This window comes from Clinocottus analis, unplaced genomic scaffold (genome assembly GCF_023055335.1).
Source record: "Clinocottus analis isolate CAN_PGR_092001 unplaced genomic scaffold, fCliAna1.0.p SCAF_24, whole genome shotgun sequence".
Taxonomy (NCBI): domain Eukaryota; kingdom Metazoa; phylum Chordata; class Actinopteri; order Perciformes; family Cottidae; genus Clinocottus; species Clinocottus analis.
Window position 1 is genome coordinate 2,334,701 of NW_027175976.1, and position 22,071 is coordinate 2,356,771.

General features: G+C 43.6%; 4 protein-coding genes across 4 annotated transcripts; 2 read left to right on the forward strand and 2 right to left on the reverse strand.

Annotated features, from left to right (window-relative positions):
* The first annotated feature begins 266 nt into the window (after positions 1-266).
* LOC137793945 (hemopexin-like) lies at positions 267-4,608 on the forward strand. Its single transcript, XM_068590414.1, has 10 exons — positions 267-331; positions 867-892; positions 1,018-1,101; positions 2,175-2,332; positions 2,414-2,567; positions 2,762-2,974; positions 3,062-3,154; positions 3,742-3,872; positions 3,965-4,112; positions 4,234-4,608. Exons 1-10 carry the CDS (start codon positions 267-269, stop codon positions 4,461-4,463), a joined length of 1,302 nt encoding a protein of 433 aa, XP_068446515.1. The 3' UTR covers positions 4,464-4,608.
* Positions 4,609-10,345: 5,737 nt separating this feature from the next.
* Positions 10,346-12,221, reverse strand: LOC137793921 (gap junction alpha-3 protein-like). The gene is made up of 3 exons (XM_068590373.1): positions 12,153-12,221; positions 11,492-12,066; positions 10,346-11,180 (listed from the first exon to the last, which is right to left on the reverse strand). The coding sequence occupies exons 1-3, from the start codon at positions 12,219-12,221 to the stop codon at positions 10,346-10,348; spliced, it is 1,479 nt and encodes a 492-aa protein (XP_068446474.1).
* A 4,523-nt stretch (positions 12,222-16,744) lies between these two features.
* Positions 16,745-18,029, reverse strand: LOC137793929 (gap junction beta-6 protein-like). The gene is made up of 5 exons (XM_068590391.1): positions 17,859-18,029; positions 17,616-17,770; positions 17,283-17,405; positions 16,963-17,198; positions 16,745-16,873 (listed from the first exon to the last, which is right to left on the reverse strand). The coding sequence occupies exons 1-4, from the start codon at positions 18,027-18,029 to the stop codon at positions 16,988-16,990; spliced, it is 660 nt and encodes a 219-aa protein (XP_068446492.1). The 3' UTR covers positions 16,745-16,873; positions 16,963-16,987.
* A 1,725-nt stretch (positions 18,030-19,754) lies between these two features.
* Positions 19,755-21,769, forward strand: sap18 (Sin3A-associated protein). Its single transcript, XM_068590392.1, has 4 exons — positions 19,755-19,942; positions 21,058-21,167; positions 21,242-21,364; positions 21,473-21,769. Exons 1-4 carry the CDS (start codon positions 19,871-19,873, stop codon positions 21,627-21,629), a joined length of 462 nt encoding a protein of 153 aa, XP_068446493.1. The 5' UTR covers positions 19,755-19,870; the 3' UTR covers positions 21,630-21,769.
* The last annotated feature ends 302 nt before the right edge of the window (positions 21,770-22,071 follow it).

Consider the following 22,071-nt stretch of genomic DNA (forward strand, 5'->3'; position numbering starts at 1 on the left):
ACGTGGTAACATTTTAACCAGAAAGATCAATAATTTCACGTGAAACCCAGAGAGAGAGAGAGATTGTGAATCTTGCTCATAGCCTCATTTTGCAACAACAAAATGTCCAATGTGTACACGCACACACACAAATGCACACACACTGTTACCTAACGTTTCCACCCACACAAATTTCAGGATAAAAGCACAAGCGCAGGCTTTGCTCAGGTACAGCTCGGTTCCACAGTGAGACTCCACGCCAGAGGACTTCACCAGGACGGCACAGCATGGAGCTGCTCACCAAAACTCTGTTTCTGTGCTTAGCACTTGCCCTCACCAATGGAGGACCTGTGTGAGTATCAATGAACTCTGCAAACTTCAAATTAATTCACGCTCTGAATAGGTCAATCGTGTCAGGAAGCTGTAGTTCTAATACTGTACTCAAGATGCTTCACTTGACATGTGCAGATATTTTATAAATATCAATAAAGGGGGTTAAAATAAAGTATAGCTTTTAATATAATGCAAAGAAAACCCCTGTAAATGGCTCCTTCAGAGAGGGTCCACTTTTGAGGCCGTGGGTTTTTGTTTCATTAAACTATATGGTGTTCCCGTTATTTTGTCCCCCCTCTGTAATTGATTTGGATCATTTATATTTTTCTCTTCAGCAGAAATGTGCAAGTCACTGTGCATTCATGCACATGTTGCATTCACTCTATTTGCTGGCTCACAAAGGTCACCAGTTGGATCAATACAAGAGTACAAAGTCATTGCTTAACTTCTGGTGCCACGTCTCTTTGTCATCATGAAGCAACGCTTTTTTTAAATGAAATGTGAATCTTTGCTGAGCTGCAGAAAAATAAGGATATATCTTTATTCATCCACAGGCCAGCACCAGATGCGCCAGTAGATGGTGGGTTTCTAATAAACAAATGAAATCATGCATTCTCACAGGAACAATGCTTTCTCTCTAATGTTGTGTATTTGACAGCATTTCAGCTGCACTAATGTCTACAAGTGTTGTTCCTCCATGTGCAGATGTTGCTCTACCAGACCGGTGTGCAGGCATTGAGTTTGATGCCATCACTCCTGACGAGAAAGGAAACACTTTCTTCTTCAAAGGTGTGGAATATTTGATGGGCTATTTTCTTATGGGGTTATTTTCTTTATCTGTCATTCCTATGAACCAGGTTTTGTGTCAAATACACTGAAAAACCTAAACCAACCACAGAGTGGGCGCTATGATCTTAACCGGAAAAAAACACGAGTTAACGGGGAAAACGACTTGGACATAACACCAGTCCTGCGGGACGTTGTTCACACGCCAACAAACACATGAAAGGGATACGTTTAACAACACAACATCGTCTTTATGCACACCCCATTTTCACCAAAAATCAATTATACTTCCAACACCGAGCAAATAACCGAGCGCGCCGCAGAAAACATGCAAACAGTGTGCGGAGGTTGTGCAGACAATGTTGCTGCGTCATGCTATAGCGGCCCCACAACGTCACTGTGACAAGCTGAGACTCACACAGACACAAATAAACTTCACTTTAAACAGCCAGACACATAAAACATGTCCTACCTTTGCTGTTTTATGTCCGAGGGCGTATCCGCGCTGTTAATGGCGAACGTGGCTCCAACGTCTCCTCATCAGTGTTGAGTATATTCAACCCGCCTGCATTAATTGGGACATTAATAAAAATGTAAAGAGGCCTAAATTATTGTTTTTTTATGTATTTTTTTCAACCTATACATATGCATTAAATTAAATGACTTTTACAGTTACATGAGAACAGTTGAAATGTACCCAAATGTACCAAAGAGGGACAATTTGTAGATTTTGCCGTAACAGCTTCTACTAAAACTTCTCCATCTTCAGTATGATTTGCTTTATTAGATCATCAGTCTGTGCAAAGGTAATGTTCAAATGTTGTGTTGTGGTGCAGCAAACAGGTATGCATCATGAGAAATGAAATAGTAAAATAATGCTGCATCCTATCTTCATTTAATCTGACTGGATAACATATGCACTGATGCCTGCAGATCTAAAGAAATATCACAAGTGTTGCCTTCATTATCATGCCAAGATGATTGAAAAAGACTTTGAGGCGTTTCATTTTCCAGCAAGGGCCCAAGCCAGGGGCCCACATTGATTGCATTAAAAACAAATTATGTTTTCCCTTCAGGCAGCCACTTGTGGATGGGCTTCCATGGGGCGGTCCAGCTCGCCAATGAGTCCTTCAAGGAGCTCGATGACCTCCATCACATTGGCCACGTGGACGCCGCCTTCCGCATGCACAACGTGGAGAACCCAGACGACCACGACCACATCTACTTCTTCCTGGTATAGCCCCGCAGGTTGCTTTTGCATTACCCAGCTCCAGAGCGATGTCTCTGTACTGACACGTTGTCTGATGGTATCCAGGATGACAAGGTGTTCAGCTATTACAACCACAGTCTGGAGGACGGCTATCCCAAAGACATCCAGGAGGACTTCCCAGGAGTCCCCTCGCACCTGGATGCTGCCGTGGAGTGTCCCAAGGGAGAGTGCATGGCCGACTCGGTGCTGTTCTTCAAGGGTATGTTCTTCACCGTGAAGATATTCCTCTCACTAAATCATGTTCAAATTAAAAGCAAGGCATGATGGAATGAGTTGATTATTTCAGTGTTATAGTAATGCTGCCCCCTAGTGGATGGAAACATGCTGGAATACATTTTCTCATGACGTTTTAAATCATCATTATTAAAACATATGATCCCCTCCTCCTTACAGGACATGATGTGCATGTCTATGATATCACCACAAAGACAGTGAAGACCAAGACATGGCCCCACCTGCCCGTCTGCACCGCCGCTCTTCGCTGGCTGGAGCACTACTACTGTTTCCACGGACACAACTTCACCAGGTTCAACCCGGTGTCGGGGGAAGTGAGCGGGCCGTACCCCAAAGACGCCCGCCACTACTTCATGAATTGCCCCAACGCCGGTGGGTTTCACCTGTCGATTTGGTTGAAATGTTTTTTTCTGAGAGATATTTTCGGGTAATCGCGCAACCGTCTGTGTTTGACTGCAGGTCATGGAGGCCACTATGAAGTCCGGAAATGCAGTAATGTCAAGTTGAGCGCCATCACCACTGACGATGCAGGCAAAAGTTACCTGTTTGCAGGTAAAGTAAAAAATAAAAACATTAGAAGGGAGTCTTGAAAGAAATTGTTAGACATTTTGGGGAATACAGTAGGTTTACTTGTTTTCTTGCTGAGAGTCGGAGGTATGAAGCTAGAGCCAGGAGGCTATTAGCTTAGCTTAGCATAAATACTAAAAGCAGACAGAAAGTGCTAGCCCAGATTTACCAGCCTAGGATGTAGTGAACATATCTTACAAAATGACACCCCCATCAGCATTAGCTGAACTTTGGAGCTAGTGCTAACTAGCTCATGTTACTGCGCTAACATGCTAAATGTAGAGCTGTTAGTATCACAAACAAAATAGAAAACGTTACAATTGTTAATTATTAAGCTTTAATATTAAGCTTTAGGTACTGTAAGAAGCATTATTTTAACTTTGGCAAGCTGTTGCCTCCTTTATGCTAAGCTATAGCTAACCACCTCTCGGCTCTAGCTTTATCCTTAACGCACATGTTTCAGAGTGGCAGCGAGCTTCTCATCTAGCTTCCTGTCATTAGACTAAAGTGAAAAAGTGTACCTTTCAAGCTTGCCGTAAAGCTTTCACAAGACTTCAGTCCCATCTGCTCAGGCTCCATGTACATGCGTCTGGACACCCGTCATGACGGCCTTCACGCCTTCCCGATCACCAGGTCGTGGAAGGAGATGACCAGCGGGGTGGACGCCGTCTTTTCATACAATGACAACATGTACTTGATCAAGGTAGACTTTGAAGCTCAACCACATCCCGTCTATGTGTGTGTTTGTGTTGACCTTGATACTAAATGACCTCATGTGCTACCAAACCCCTGCAGGATGATCACATTTACATCTATAAAACAGCGGCTCACTACACGCTGATTGATGGCTACCCTAAAACCGTGAAGGAGGAGCTCGGCATTGAAGGACACGTGGATGCGGCTTTTGTCTGTCCCGGTCAAGACACAGTTTATATCATCCAAGGTACGGTTTCTTTTTGCTTTTTGGTGAATTTTTGGGATTATTTTGAATGTCTCTTGAACTGCGGCTTGGCAAAAAAAGGTTTGATGTTGTTTTTAAAGTATGCGTATATTTCTTCCAACAGGAAGGACGATGAGTGACGTGAACCTTGCCGCCACACCCAGGGTGGTGGGCGACCGGCCCGTGCCTTTGCCCATGTCCGACATCGACGCCACTCTGTGCAACGCGGAGGGAATTTATCTGTTCGCGGGCGCGCAGTATTACCACTACGAGACCCCCATGATACTGGGAATGAGCAGGATGGCGCCTCGGCCTCTTCCTGTTACCAACGCCATATTGGGATGTGAGGATTAGGGAAAAAATCATACTGGAGTGTGGAAATTTATCAGTGTCTTCTAATCACTTTTTAAAAATGCATCATAACAGTGACTAACATGTTATTAAAAGAATACATTTTTACACCTATGGAATTATAATACAATATATGATCCTTGCAAAAATAAAAATGGCAGTAACAACCAATTATCAAGTATTATGATACTACTTTATGCAATGCTTTATAATGTGTTATGATTATTGTTCTCAAGCTTTAAGAATATTTATGAGTGCTTTAACTGTAGTAAGTGTGTAAGTTACTGAAGAGAAAATGTGTTATTGGTTTGCGTGTGAATCAAAAACAATGAGAAACAAAATCTCAATTAAATGTATGAGGTAATGACAGAGTTTGTCCACTAGAGGACCTACCGTACAAATGAATGCGGACAACGTTGTCTCTCTTTACTTGTGTTTCCTGCAGTGTTTTGAGCCCCGTGAATCAATTCACAAGCAGAATGCTGCACAAGAGAAGAAATGCATGGACAGCACCTGGAGATGGAGCTGCTGGGAAAAAGGGACTTTTCCCTGATTTCAATCAGATGTAGTAAAAAGGTCTGCAGGAGGTTGCGAAGCTCCACCTCTTAGAGGAAGGGCTGGTGGCTAAAACTTTATTTTTTGTAATAAAAGTGGCTGGATGAGAACAACCAGAGGGACAAAGACATGCCTCCTTCACTCAGCGAGGTTGGGTAGTGGTGTGAAACCTGAAGAGGCCTCGTAGACGTGCAGCCTGAGAGTGAAGCACTCGTCCAGCTGAGCCGCGACAGAGTCCCTGACAGATTTGCTCTCGATGAAAAAACAAAAACAGAACAAGATGTTCTCAGCAAGAAAAGACAGTTTTTATTGCTATCATCGTCTTTAAAATGAGTCTCAAACTAAAGAAAACTGTTCATCTTTTAATGCAAATTAATGTGAATTTAAATGTAAACCCTTCACAAGTCATAACGTTTATGGCCATAATGTCTAAAAAAAATGCTGGTTATTTAATTATTAAATCATAAAAAATACAAATACAGTTATTTTCCCAACTGTCCGTGCTCATATTGGACCATATGGACATGCACGCAGCAGCCCGCTAGAATCCAGAGGTCGGACGGCATTAGCAGGCATTCAAGGCCTTTTCACTCCCTGGAGAGCTTTTTTGTTCAACCAAAATCCCCGGGACTTTCAGCTAGCATAAAGGAAGTGCTGGCCTCAGCACAGCCTCATGGGCGAGGCCATGAGCTCACACACACACACACACACACACACACACACACACACACACACACACACACATATACGTGCACATTGAAACACCACCACAAACACACACATGCATAGCAGACAGTCCGTGTTTTCATCGCGCACACAGAGCCGCCGGCTTTCACGTAATATCAATATGTGGCACTGTGATGATGCTAAAATATTCTATTTTTTATTTAATTTTGTTTTACTGCAGCGGGAGAGGGGATAAACTGGCAGTAGCCAAAAAACATATGTCCAAAATGTAAATCATTTATCCCTAGGGAGCATGAATCTGATCAATAAATTGATATTTCTCACGGACGAGGAGACATTTCAGCTGGATGTTGGCAACAGGAAAGGTCACAAGGTCACCAAGAGCATTCTTCCACTGGGGACCATGAACGTCTGCAGAAGACGCAATCGCAATCAGCACAATAAATTAAGACATCTATCTGGTATTTTCAGTCCCACAATGATAAGAGCGGCAAACTGAACACAAAAGGAAAACGCCAAACCACGGCAGGAAACAGTTATTGGTACAAAAAAAAGTTTATTCAGTAACAGTTCTGTAAACATCTGAGGTAAATGAACATTTACATCAACATGTTCCTTAACAAAAAGGTTCAGACACAAGGCACTTGTCTTCAAAAACGGTCGCTTTACAACGGGAGTGGCAGCGGGGCTCGCTCCCCGGCTGGTTGGGAATCCCATCACACAACGTCTGTTTTCCATCGCGGGCTTAATTTTTGGGATTCGTGGCACAAAGTTGGAATAGCCAAAAGTCTCTCAATCGATATTCAGGACAGAAAAGAACAATCACTTCAGTTTAATTTCGTGTCCCAAGTCTAATTTGATAGTGTTATTTCCATAAATAAACAAAAATATGTTAATATCCCTCCTCCAAGGACACTCTTTTTTCTATTTATAATATCTTCATATCCTCAGAACAGTGGCCTATAACTAACTGTGCAACTCTTTATCTACATAAACTAAGAACAGCTCGGTACAACAAGGTTATGAAAAACATTTTCAGCAATAGAAATAAGTAAAATGAACCTTGTTCTCTTTTAGAGACGACGCTTGACGCGACGTCTTATTTTAAGTGTTTGTTTTAGTCGTCCTTTTCCTGGATCGTTTCCTTCATCGTTTTCATTTCTTCATGAAAGCGATGTCAAACTGATCGTGTGGGTGGAGCCATAATTGATACGCATAATCTCTTTAAAATTCCTTCATGTATTGTTATATCTTTGGCACAAATATCTTTGGTTTGTTAAATATCTTTTATTAAATCTTACACATCACAGCGAATAAATTATTTTCTAAAAATAAATAGAATATATGCTTCAGCTGCGTAGTGTGCTGAAGTTGTTTATTGGCACCTCAGTTTGATCAGAGACGTGTAAACAAACGACACGTAAACAGCAAGGAACTAACGGTGCGTCCTGTCTTTAGAAAACGTGTTGTACTTGAGTGCAAATCTGCATCCGGCCTCGAATTTGTCACCGCATGTGTCATTTGGTTTGAACGAGTTAAATGGTTGCATTCATGACAAGTTGGAGATCGTACAATATGAAATTAGGCCGTCTAAAAATACAGCTTGTCACGCCACTGACTCCTCTTTATGGAGAGTTAGCTGTACGCTAGTTAGCAAGTGTTTTGCTAAGATAAGCTAAGATGTGACAACGTGTAATGTGACCGTGTCTTTGAAGTCAGTGAGAACAATGTCGTGTGGCTTCAAAAGAAATCTTTGGCCTTAACAGAACAGCGAAGTCGAAGAGGGAAGGGGAACAGAGTGAGTTCATCTAGAGCTCAAAGGTACCAGAGTTGACTGAAGTTTGCCAACTAGCAATAATAAAAAATACAAATGTGTATCTTTTTGAATGCACTTCCTTTTCGCTTTTTCAAAAATGCAAATCTGTACCGAAACAATCAGATGGATAAGTTAAAGGAATAGTTTAATACCACTCTCATGGGCCGTCCATTAAATATGAACGCACAGCCAGGAGAGTTTTGCTAAGCATAAAAAAAACATCCACCAAACTATTCCTTGAAAATGTTAGAGATGAAAACGTCGAAGCTACCAATTTTGGTCATGTGCAATCTTTAACAACATTAATACAATATGCAAGAAGCAGTAAATGAGTTAGCCTCTGTGCTAAAATTGAGCTAACTGAATTTACTTCGGCCAAAGCTGCAATACTCCAAACTTTGTATTCACTATTGAGCTGATACACACGCTCCAAGTTGCCATGAATGCAGATGAGCAACGCTACCGGTGTTTAGATTCATTTAAAAAGAAATGGAGTCACTCTGGCGTCGGACTTATGCAGCATGAGCGTCTTCTTCTGAGAATGAACCCGAGACGACGTCACGGGTCGTTTACCTGGCGGTAAAACGTTTAACTCGACCTGAGCACGACGACGAAGAACAGGAAGACCGCGAGATGTGGTTGAAAGGTTCGGGGTAAAAGAGAGTATAAGGAGAGCTTAAGTTAAGATTATTTGAACTAAAAGAAAGCTAATTGAGGCACATGTGATATAACAAGTTTCTAGTAGTAACCTAGTACTATTTCAAGTATAACCAACTCATATTCTGATTAGAGAGAAACGCAAAGATACAAATCCGTAACACTGTTCGCCCCAAACCACTCTCCTTTGTTGACTTGCTCAAAGGGTGCATTTTAATTTCTGAATGAAAACATTGATAATTTTAATTTTAATAAATGAAACTTGCTGGGGAGGGAATTCATATCCGCCATTTTCTGTTTGCTTTTTGGCAGGAATTAATGAGAAGAACAGGAAAAGTGAACATTCCTACGTGGGATGTCTGTTAAGAACTGACAGAGAAATAAGAGTTAGCACTTTCTTTTTTTGTTTCAAAAACACAAATCTAAAATCTACTGTATAACCTCCAGCTAGTCTAGAAAATGAGCCGAGAGTCCTCCTATACAGGACTCCTCAGCTCCGTAACACACTGCAAACACAAGCATCAGAAAGAAGCCGTACGGATTTTTATGCTCTGTTAAAGCTGCAGCGCTACTGTCAACGTAGTTTAAGCCCTTGATCGTGTATTCTTGTATTAAATTACCTCAAGTCTTCTAACACTGGAGTTTTGCATAAAGTGACCGGTGGGGCCAATGTCAGAAAAAACGCAAAAGCACTTCGCGGTATAAGTCGCTATAAATTTGCAGCTTGACCAGAAACTAACTGTTTTGTTTGTTAGCTAGTTCTGTGTAACATCCTGTGGTGCCTATCAATACTATCAATCATGATATATATTTACATATTTATATACTTTATATAGTTTACCCTGATGTAACTGCAGAGATGTCATTTTGTAAACACTGATACAAGATGAAAGTAACTCACACACGCACGCACACACACACACTCACACACACAACCTGTGAAGCCTAAGGACTATGTCTCAGGGTGGGACTGCTTTATCGGTCACTGCATCCCTCTCTTCATTGAAACTACAGGCTGGCTGAGCGCCGGTCACACACACACACACACACACACACACACACACACACACACACACACACACACACACACACACACAGACTCAACGCGACGCCACGGACTGTTCAGCTCCATCATCACGTCACAAAGAAAAAATAAAGGAAAATAAAGAAACAAAAGTGCAAACCTCTCCTCGGATGTCTCCCGGCAAAGAAATTAAAGATAGATGGAAATAAAATAATAGAGCATTGCTGCCTCTACGCTCCTCAACTTATTAGTTAGTCCAATCATCATCATCATCACAATAACCTTTCCCTATTGTCTGTGTGCTGGCTATATCTGTGTGTAAGTGTGTGTATGTGTGTGTGTGTGAGTATGTGTACGTATTTACTCCCCTGTCCTTATCCAAAGCAAAGTGAGATTTGGCACAGTCAGCGGCAGCCATGTTGGCTCTAAATATAAAAAATGTAGGCGCTGTAACACTGATGGATTGCATGCTGATACAGTCAGTGCTGATTCTACTGTTGAACAGAATAGTTTGAGAATAGTTTGTGTGCTCGCTAACTATGGAGCCAGAGCCACGAGTCGATTAGCTTAGCATAAAGACTGGAGGCAGGGGAAAACAGCTAGCCTTTTTTTTATTTTTACTACTTTTGTTGTAAATTCTCTTTTAAGTTTCACTAGGCTTCCTCTCGCCCTGCACGTATCCATGGGGCTTTATTCAGTCTTTTTAAATGTGTAGCAACTATAATTTATTTCCATTTTGTTCCAGTTTGATACGAATAAACGTGATGCTTTTAAATGTCGGTCAGTGTTGGATGGAGTTGGATTCCCCCGTGTGCCCGACCGACTCTCCGCTGTTCCCTGAAATGACTCCAGATGCGCTGAGAGGAGATTTCTGCATACAAGTCAAGGAGCTCACGTCTGGCCAAACTCTTTCTATCCCTACTTCTAGTTCATAACAATGAGATTAAAATAAGCCGCCACCTGCAGCTGAATGTGGCCGTGCTTTGCACGTCTTCCTCGCAGGAATGTCTTTTGCCGGAGGACATGCGTGCGTGTGGTTTCATGCTGTTGTGCATATGTGGGGGGGAAAGAATGCTCATGTAGGGTTCCTGTGTGTACACAGCACGTCTGCATGGTTGTGTGAATGTGTGAGTGTGTGTGTTTTAGCTACACCGCCAGGTCGTCGTGGCGAGCTCGGACACCGCCGCTCTTGCTGGGCCGACTCGGCTTCAGGACGTCTCTCGCAGGAGGCGGATGCATCTCGGCCTTGGTGACCACGGTGAAGTCGTCATGGGGGGCCGCATCAGGTGGTGTGTGTTCCTCCTCCACCGCCTCCTCCTCTGGTGCGAGCGGGGAAAGAGGGGTGTGACGAGGAAGTGTAGGAAACGTGGAGTGCTGCTCCCCTTGCGGAAGTGGAGGGGAGGTCTCCTCGTAAGGAGAGGAGGAGGCGGAGGTCGGAGGAGACGGAAGAGGAGGAGGGTAGGAAGAAGAGGAGGAGGAGGAGTTCTTTCCTTCCAGTTCCAGCGCCATGTTGCTCCAGTTCTGCTCCATTGCCGTCAGCTGCTCGTTGCTCCTGACAGGCACTTTCTCGCCGTAAAAAGAAGTGGGCAGCGCTTCCAACAGGAAGTCATCTGTGTGGAACAACGTGGCGTCCATCTTGTATCTGGCGGGCATAGAGGCGCCATTTAAGGACGTCACTGCAGGGGGTGCTACGGTCGGACTGTAGGCTCCTCCCTCGTCTGCCCCGACGCCCATCACGGTCACGCTGGCGTACGCCGGCAAACAGTCGAGCGGCGGCCGAGAGGTCTGCTCGGGGATCCTCTCCGCGTCCACGTGCTCGTCCCCGCTCGGCAGCGGCGACTCACCGCCGGGGGCGAACTCGTTGGTGACCCCCTGCTTGACTTTCTTCCAGCCCAGGTGGTAGATCTCCAGCAGGTTGAGGAGCAGAGAGACACAGGCAACCACCAGCATGAAGATGATGAAGATTGTCTTTTCAGTGGGCCTGCAACATCAGACGAACAAAACCATCAAGTATTAACATAACAGAGGAAATGCTTCATCGTTTTTCACACGTAACGCTTGATGTTTTAAATAGGCATCGAGAGATTGCCTCCACGTGGCTCTCAACATGGCGGCCAACAGCTAACATTGCTAACAACACAAACGCCACAAACAGTCAACCTGAGGACACTTCCACGCTCTCATCAGGGGTAACCGCCATACGAGGTTAGCTTGCCAGCGGGGCACACACACACACACACACACGGACACACACACACACGGACACACAAACATAAAGTCCTACAGTCTAACCTGGAGATGAAGCAGTCCACAGTATTGGGGCAGGGCCAGCGGCCACATTTATAGAGCGGCCTCAGGTGGAAGCCGTAGAGGAAGTACTGTCCCAGGATGAAGCCCACCTCAAACAGAGTCTTGAAGATGATGTTGAAGATGTATGTCCTCAGCAACGCCCCGCGGATGCGGATCTTCCCATGCTCGTCGCGAATCGGCGGCTTCACCTTCTTCCCGCCGCCTCCTCCTCCTCCTCCTCCTCCGCCGTTGCCGACTCCGTTGTGATAGAGGGGGTCGTGGTCCTCCTGGTGCCGCCCGGCCTTTCGGAGCTCCTCCTCCCTCTCCCGCCTCTTCTCCTCCATGCGGACGATGTGCAGCACATGGCCCAGGTAGATGAGGGTGGGCGTGGAGACGAAGATGATCTGCAGCACCCAGAAGCGGATGTGGGAGATGGGGAAGGCCTCGTCGTAGCAGACGTTTTCGCAACCGGGCTGCTGCGTGTTACAAGTAAAGTCGGACTGCTCGTCGCCCCAAACCTCCTCGGCTGCTGCGCCCAGCACCAAGATGCGGAAGATGAAGAGGACGGTCAGCCAAACCTGGGGAGGAAGGATTAAAAAGTCAGTCCAGATGGAGACCGACAAATAGGAATATTTATGAAGTTAATCAGTAGTCAGTCCGTCACCTTTCCAATCACAGTGGAGTGTTCTTGAGCATTCTCCAGCAGCCGCCCCAGAAAGCTCCAGTCACCCATGCTTCACTCGATTTTCTAGCCTGGAGAGGAAAACGAGAGTCTGTGATGAAGAACGCAGGAGGCCCCATTGAGGAGGGGCAACAAAAAAAAACGGGAGGAGAGCAGAATTACTGCCTGGAGAAAGAAACAGAGACGCGTATAGGGAATGAAACGTCTGTATTTCTCTTGTAAAAAGACCAAAACAAATGTGTTAGTTTGCGTCTGTGCTGTGGCTGGCCCCACACTGAAGATATAACATTTAAAAAAGAGGTCACATTAATATTTTGTGTCTTTTTTTTTAACATCTGTGCACAGTAGCTTTTTAGCAAATATCTCTCAAACAAAAATAAATTGTTAGGAACTATTTTCAGAGGTTGACTAATACACATTAGGACTAATTACCGAAGAAAAAAGTGCGACTAATCTGCCGAAAAAGCTTTTCAGTGATAGAATAGGTCAGAGGTGACAACAAAAAGTGTCATGATAAGAAAAGGGAAGGCCAACTTACTACAATATTGTTGTATTGTCAGTGACAAATCCATCGACCAGAGATCAGAAGAAAAACTATATCTGGAAAGAAGAGACAAAATCAACTTTATACGTCCTTTACAACAGAAATCACACAAAAATGTACATTTCAAATTTTTAAATGAAATCTCACCCCTTTCTATTTCCTGCTCATTCTCGTCGTCTGCATGGAGTCAGTTTGTCGTACGACATTACCAAACCTCATGTACACGGGTTCATGTTTAGTGACTCTCTGCCTACCGAAATGAAGACGTTGCATTAAAACCTGCACGCATTCCCCAATCCTAAAACATAGGGAGGACAGTATGGTTGTGGGGCTCTCGAACAGAACTACAAACGGTATCCGTGCATATGCATGTGTAAAAATTGGTGCATGCAGATGCACATGCGTTTTTTTGTGTGTACTAGTGTATGTGCGTGCGTGTGCGCGCGTTGCAGAGCTGGCTGGCTTGTGGACAAAGGCCGGCCATCTGTGGGAAGTGAAAGAGTGGATAACAGGTCGTCCCAGTTGAATGCCGGACTCATCACATCCCAGGAATGCTGAGGAGGGCAAATGTTTGCCTGGGATCGACTGATATGTACGCATACGCAAAGTTGCGGTTACCAAAACACAACGCCAGTGATGACTCTGATAAACCCAAGACTTTTATACATTATTTTTTCCCCCTCACAAAAAGTGAAACAGCAGTCCTTAAAGTCCATAAAGGAAATTTAAAGGTTCTAATAAAGTTGTATTCTGTCACATTGGCCCCTTAATACAATAAACGTTTCAGAATTCACCTTCACAAGTTCATACATTTGGTTAAAAAGAAGTCCACAAACTTTTCCTGGATTTCTCCGAAACAGTACCGCTGAGCGAGGAGGGGATAATACTCTCCGTAAATAAACGAATAGACTGAGTACTGTAACTGCCTCCTGATACGCTGATCTAACAGCGGCCGAGTACATGTACATGATGTGTTGACGTGATGAAATACCATCTGTCAAGACAGACAATAGAGAAGCTCCCAGATGGACATTGTCCTGGCTGCCGTGTGCTTTTGATGGATCAGAGGCCTTTGTGCTAAACCAGCCCAAACAGTTAACTCTTGGCCTGCCGCATGCACCCCGAAAACCTTTTTAAGATAAGCGGACAGCCGCAATGTTCACACGAAAGACTATTCTGTGTTGCCCAGCTAATCAAGAAGCACGATTTTGGTTAGATGCTCATCCATAAACATTCTCAGTCCGTTAGATGAACCGAGGCGAGCTTACATATGACCGGGTTACTCCATGACAGATGTTGATTCTGAGAGGAATTATGCTACGGGCTGATCAACTGGACCAGGATACACACAAAGTGCACATAGTTTGCTTAAAAGGTACATAAAAGGTGCATAAAATGTGCAACGGTGCATGGTATTTTGGTAGCGATGCATAAAGGTGCAGGCGTGTCAGAGGGGCTTAATGAGTAAAGATATAGTGAGTGTAAAAGGTATGTAAAGGCGCAATGCCACCAATGTAAATAAAGACACTAAATATTTGTAAAAATATAATGAATAAAAAGGGTGTCCATGTTTTGGTTTAAGATCCATTGAAAAAAGCATCCCAGAATAAACAGAGCACACAGCAGTGTACTATGGCGCACACTGGTTTTAAGTATAGCCTGCGTACATACTAAAAATACAGTATAATATTCAAAATAATGAAATAACATACATGAACTTTATTAAACACGTCCAGTTTTGATACAAAGTCGGACTTGTTGACACTTTAACAACCTGTTTGAATAAAGATAATAACGACCAAACAGCTACTTTAGGAAAATAGGGTGGTTGTTAATAAGGAAACAAGCTTTTTAAAGTTTATATATTATCATACATTGCACAACACACCCCAAATTCACTGTGCAGGACCTCAGTTTGATGTGTTTTTAATGATAAATAGTAATAAGTATCACGCCTCTAATCACCCAGGTAATTGCTGAAATATTAGCGGCTTCCTGTCTGTCCCGTCTTTCCCACAGGGAAGTGAACGCAGCACGAGAGGTGCTCATAATCCAGCAGGTGGAAGGATGATAATCCCTCCTCTTCCCTCCCACTGCAGCCACACAGCACCGCTCCAGCCGCCACCCCACCTGCTTACCGCTCTCCTCTGAAACGCGTCTCCCTCCCGGCGGCGCGCTCCTTCCCTCGCTCCTTTTCCTCCCTCTCCTTTCTTTTACTCCCGCGGGTGGGCTGCGGGCGAGCGCGCGAGGAGTTGGTGAGATTAGTGGGAGTGAGACAGATAGAGAGAGAGCGTGAGAGAGAAAGAGAGAGCGAGAGAGCGAGAGAGAGAGAGAGAGAGAGAGAGAGGACAAAAAGACACGAGGCAGTCTAGTCTAAAAAGGGCGCGTGTGGGACCTGACTCCCGGAGGCGAAGGGCAGCGGCTGCGTCCCGCGTGGCCAAGGCCATCCGCCACTGTCACACTTTGGTGTCCCCGTGCCTGGGGCGCACGAGGGGGGTGGTGTGGGGGGAGGTACGTGCTTGTATGCGCGCGCGTGTGTGGAGGTAGGGGCCAGGTCTCATCACTAACGAGACACATGCAGTTTATAACTGTTTAAAACTAGCATTACTACTACTATTGCTGCTGTTACTACTATACTAGCCTACTACTACTAGTTTACTACTGCTACTACTATACAAGCATACTACTAGTTTACTACTGCTACTACTATACAAGTCTACTACTACTACTACTGGTTTACTACTGCTACTACTATACAAGCCTACTACTAGTTTACTACTGCTACTACTATACAAGTCTACTACTACTACTACTACTACTAGTAGTTTACAACTGCTACTACTATACTAGCCTACTACTACGTCTAGTTTACTACTACTATACTAGTCTACTACTACTAGTAGTTTACTACTACTGCTAGGTTTACTACTGCTACTACTATACAAGCCTACTACTAGTTTACTACTGCTACTACTATACAAGCCTACTACTAATTTACTACTGCTACTACTATACAAGTCTACTACTACTACTACTACTAGTAGTAGTAGTAGTAGTTTACAACTGCTACTACTATACTATACTTTTTCTTTTGTACTTTGACTATACTATACTATACTAGCCTACTACTACGTCTAGTTTACTACTACTATACTAGTCTACTACTACTAGTAGTTTACTACTACTGCTACTACTATACTAGCCTACTACTACTAACTTACTACTACTATACAAGCCTACTACTAGCTTACTACTACGACTACTATAATAAAAAAAAGTGTTTTATTTAAAATATACTTTGAAATTATGACTTCCATTACTCGTATAGTGGTAGGCAGTAGTAGTAGTATCGGTAATATAAGTACCTCCTATTTCACAGTATTTAAATATCTGAAGTCATGCAGGATTTATGCAGTAATTGTAAGAACAAATAAACCCAACATTTTCTTATAAAACTGGCACTAAATGAAATACAAATGACAAACCGATCAGCATAGCATTACAGTTATCATGTCTTTCATAACTTTACTTCTCTTTAAGTACTCTATCAAAGGTGAGAGAGCGCAAACTATTTCACCAACATTCCTGTTTACTTTGTGACCTCAGAGGTTAATACAGGATGCATCTGTTGTACATAGTTTAACTTCTTTTATGACTCAATTAATCACACGGTGTAATTACATTTAATTAGTCAAATGGATTAATTACATATGATAATACAAATAATTATTGTTGTTAAATCATACTATTTGATGAGCATGCAGTAAAGATTAGTCCATAAAGTAGGAAATGGTGAGAGAATTTATATTCAATGAATTTTAGTATTGACAGTTAAGTATTGATGTACAATCTCAGAGAGTATCGTGTGAATATACAGTTTGAAGTTGTTTACATTGATTCTCTCCTCTCCACCTGTTGAACGTTACATTTAAAACATTAAAGGTCTCATGGAAATGTTCACTTTTTGAGTTGTATTTACACACGTTGTGGATCATTCACTCGTAAATAGTTTGTTTCTAAAGTCCATTAACTGCACGTATCGTCCACCTTGTTCCTGCTTCCTCAGGTGGAGACAAGGGGCGTCTGGTTCGTCCTGTTCTGCGTCCTCTCTGGGATGGATTTTCTGCATGTTTTCCTCTCCTCTCGACTGCAGAGACTCCTGAAAAGGAAGAAGTTGTGGAGTTCAGGACTTTCTGCACTTCCATAACCCAGATGAAGGGTAAAGGACCTCAAATTTGAATGAATCACCTGACTTGTCTGACTGATTAATCCTCTACCTAGTGACAGCCTTGGCAACAAGATATGCAAGTTCAGCCATGTTCAGGACCATGCAGATAGAGGAGGCAGTGGCCATGAAGACGGTGAAGATGGTTTTCTCGGTAGGACGGGAGATGAAGCAGTCCACCAGGTTAGGACACGGCCACTGGTCACACTGCACCAGCCGTGGCATCTGGAAACCATCGTATACCACATAGAGGGCATACCTGGAGAGACAAAGACACATGCAGTGTGCAGATAGGCAACATGTCAGGAATGTACCAAACCAGCGAGCCGGCAGATCGTCGTACATGAAGCCTCCTTCAAACAGCAACCTGAACACCAGGCTGCAGGCGTATGTCCACCAGAGGGCACCAACGATTGGGAGTCTCCTTCTCTTTATAGTTTCCAGATCTTCCTCCTGGCCTTTGCTGCTGAGGAAGGCAGCTCTACCAGAAGCCTGTCGAACAAGACAAGATAAAGCAAGACAGACATGACATGATAAAAGAGATTAAGGATGAGAAAAGACATCACACAACCAGATATGACATCATTTGGCATGATATGACAAGATAAACACAACCTAAAAAGACATGACATGACAGAAACCTGACAGTTCAACAGGCAAGTGAAATTGCACACACACCTGCAGGAGCCTCTTCTTGTCGCTGTGGTTCTGGTAGGCCACGTACATTGCAACCAGGAGCGTTGGCGTTGAGACAAAGACTAGCTGAAGACACCAAAGACGGATGTGGGAGACTGGGAAGAACTGATCGTAGCAGACGTTTTCACAGCCGGGCTAAAAAAACAAGAGGCGGACACGTGGATTGGTGCAACGATGAAAATATAACATTCACAAGATGGCTATTTCTGACCCGGTGGCCTACCTGCAGGGTGTTACAAGTGAAGTCAGACTGCTCGTCCCCCCAGACGCTCTCAGCGGCGACCACCAGCACCATGACCCGAAAAATAAACAGCACCGAGAGCCAGACTTTACCCAGGCTGGTGGAGTGACGGTTTGCCCCGACTAACTGAGCGTACAGAGCAGGCCAAGACATCCTGAGGACACAGTCAGAAACATGGGAATGACAGCACGATAACACGACGCCAGTTTGCCGGGAGAAGAGCGGCGTTCTGCACCAGGTCTGGCTGGTTTCCTTTGAGCTACAAGAGAAATTCAGAGGGGAGGCAGCGGCAACAGATGAAAGCTGAGAGGGCCGACGAAACAAAGGGGAACAAGAAGAGGATGAAAAGGAATGAAAGTGAGAGGAGGAAGAGCGAAGGCCCGGTGCCAGAATTCATGTGAACCGATGATCCTCGCTGCCCACTGTGGACTGTATGAACTGAGCCCACTCCTCTAAAGACACACTGAGCACACTGTACAACCACACACTACTACGTCCTCACTGGGCATCACCATTCACGAACCATTGATTCATTTATTGTCTGAAATTTATTTATTCAAGAAAATATAAAGTAATTTTCTCACCTTGTGTGAGCAGAGACTGGTTGTTTGCAGGAAAATGTTCTACATGGTCCTCTCCTGCACGAACACAAACAAACAGCTCACTGTCACATAATAATAATGAAGTCAAGAGAACATTATCTGGGTCTAATATACTGAGCAAATCACAAACCTGCAGCTCCTCCTTCCTCTGCATTAAATAAAAAGATGAGCTCCCAGTGTCAAGACAGCCAGAACAATGACAGGTGAATTCCTCTTCAGGTGTCAGTGGAATGTCCCTTTAATTATGCCATAGTGCTATATTGTTGTTTATGAGTGTTACAAAACTTGAATTGCTGTGTGTGTGTGTGTGTGTGTGTGTGTGTGTGTGTGTGTGTGTGTGTGTGTGTGTGTGTGTGTGTGTGTGTGTGTGTGAGATGACTGTAACAGGACACAGGTAACCTTTCAGAGCCCGAGCAACACTTGGCAGTGGTCCGTCTGTGGGACAGTGCAGCTCTGTGTGCTAATGACTGTGACCAAGTTTATTTTTTGCTCCCACACTTCAACAAACAGGGGGCTGTTTTTTTTTCGGTTTACACTGAAGATGCTCACGAAACTGAGATGGGAACCTTTTGAGGAAGCTCTGACCAGCACAGTCAGCTTGAGTTAGGTGTAGCAGTAGATATGCATATACAGTGTGTGTACACACTCTGATGGACGGTTACAAAGTAGGGAGAAAGGAGGGAGTAGGGAGAAAGGGAGAGAGGTGAAACAGAGCTGATTGTTAGAGTAGCTCCTGGTCAGCTCGCCAGGAGAACAGAAGAGGCCAGTGTCAAGATGTGTGTGCACACACACACACACACACACACACACACACACACACTCACTCACACACACTGTACTACACTCACATATAAGTTACCCAGAAAGCTACACACACATACAGTAATGAGGGAGGGGAGAGCAGCATGTGAGTACTGGAGGTGGACTTGGCAGACTGATCTTTGACCAGCCAGTATGACAGTCTGCAAGACATCCTGATGATTTATGTTATATTTTTTTCCCTTTTCAGTAACATTAAACAACTTCACAATGATGTTTCTGTTCAACTCTTTGCAGAGATGTGATGAACGATGTTGATACTAAAAGGGTATTATTATGTTACTTATTATGTTACAATGCACAGGAAAGATTATGCAAACAACGACACGTATTTGACTTAGGCCTCAACCCAAAACTGTATATAGTTGCCATAGGACGGTCATGCAGAAGACACTCCGAGCCACTCGGAGGCGATAAAGTCATCACTGGCTGACGTCACGTAAAAAGACACCGGAAACGTAAACCGTCCCGGTCTCGTTCCGTTGCTGCAGCTACGATTAGATATCCGAGCACGGTGGTAGAAACTAGCGCCGACACATACGTGCATTAATTAATCTGTGAATAATAATAATAATGGCCCTTGAATCGCGGATTACGCAGGAAGAAATCAAGAAGGAGCCAGAGAAGCCCATTGATCGAGAGAAGGTACGTTAGCTTGTTTAGCTGCCATATGCGCTCGATCGGCTAAGCTAGGTTAGCTCTGGATGCTACGCTAACGGCTTGGAGGCTGTTTGATTTGCGTGGATTGATCAACATTAGAACACATGTCACCCCGTAATGCAGTTTTATTTTATGTTATGCGCTGGTCATCACAAGTAAAAAAATAAATACAAAATGTTGGTCTTTACTGTGTGCTAGTCTATGGAGCGAGGCGTAACATGCATATTTTGGTAGCTACTACTCGTCCACCTAACGTTATAGATAAATACGTTTAGTTGTTTCGTTATTACATTGCTTACCTCGGGGTGTTGACGTTGTTTGGCTTAACATGTCACGAGTGTACTGAAAAACTGTCAATGAAACCTTTCGACAAAACACAATCCAAGTTTTTTTAATTTCTGGGAAGACGCTCAAAACTTGCTAAATGCAGCTTTCTTGCTAAATGCGGCGCTAGTTTCTTTCAGCTGAGGTCTTTAACGAGCCTTGCGCATCCGTCATGTATCCAATTTAAATAAGCATTTAAAATGAAGTGTTAGGTTTTTAACCCTAAGCAACAACCAATAAGTATAGGGGTACCTCGGTTACAGTCACGAGAGGTGGAGTTAAGAACAGTGGTCACTTTCCACAGGTGTTTCTGATATCTTGTCCTCCAATAATTTGTCGATGGGGTTCATTAACTATACTTTTGTACACCATGTACATGCAGGTACTATAACGACTACTAACCAATCCCAACATGAATTGAGTTGTTAATATCTAACTTAACAGTATATTGGCACTCAAAATGTCGCATGCTGTAATTACTCGGTGTGGCCACTAAGGGGCAGCAGACTTTAGTGGCGCCACTAATGCAACTTTCAAAATAAGACTTTCAAAACACTCAGATGGGATCCCATTGTTATATCTATTTCCATTTTTGTATTTATTGGATTCACATCCAAGTGCCAACAAATATAATTACTTGAAGGAATCAATACATTCTATTCCAAGAAAAAAATGAAAATATTGGATAACTTTTCTGTATTGTCTTGCACAGCTAGCAGTTCTGCATATTCTACTTTTTCTGAATACCCACATTTTTATGCGTATTTTTGCTGCAGACCTGCCCCCTCCTGCTGCGTGTTTTCACCACCAACAGTGGCCGACACCACAGAGCAGACGAATTTTCCCGTGGCAACGTTCCCTCCAGCGAACTGCAGATATACACATGGTGAGAAGGCAAATATTGTGTTGTGTCAATCTGGGAACGCTTCTTGTACAGGTGCTAATCTGTGGTTATTTCAGGATGGATGCTACTCTGAAGGAGCTGACCAGCCTGGTCAAGGAAGTGTATCCAGAGGCTAGAAAAAAGGGGACTCACTTCAGCTTTGCCATAGTCTTCCCTGACCCCAGAGGAAAAGTGTACAGGTTAGCATCACACTACAGCAGCAGTGGTTGGCAGGCCTCTTGCTTAATGTTGCGGGGAATTTGTCTGCACTGTATATTGAAACAAGTTCTCCCCCTTCCCTCTTACAGGTTGAAAGATATCGGCAACACTGTGTCCGGCAGGAAAGGTGCAGATGACTCCATGACGTTGCAGTCTCAGCGCTTCCAGATTGGAGACTATCTGGATATAGCTATCACCCCCCCCAACAGAGCCCCACCCCTCAACACACGCATGAGGCCCTTCTGAACATAAACGCTGACACGTAAACCGACACACATCAACCTTATTGTTTTTTGTTCCTTTTTTTTTCAATTGCATCTTCTTGGATGTTTTGGGCCTCATTTTATAAAATGTGACGTGTAATAAAGTTGTAATTTTTTTCCAAAGTTCCTGCCCCTTTCTTTGTTGCATACTGTGAGATAATATTTGGAATTTAGTCTTTTATGGTGCGTTAAACCGCATTTCGATTGAGAAAAAAAACATTACATTTGATTACAATTAAACTGGTCCAGATTACACAAACTTTATATTATGGGAGTCAGCATTTTTAAGATGTATACAATGAAATGCTTTTAATACTTGAAGCCAAAAAGGCACTAATATGAATTAAAAAATGGGACAGGAAAAGCCTGTAGTGCCGTTAGTCAGTAAGAAGAACTTTATTTCGATAGTTATAACCGGAAGTTGA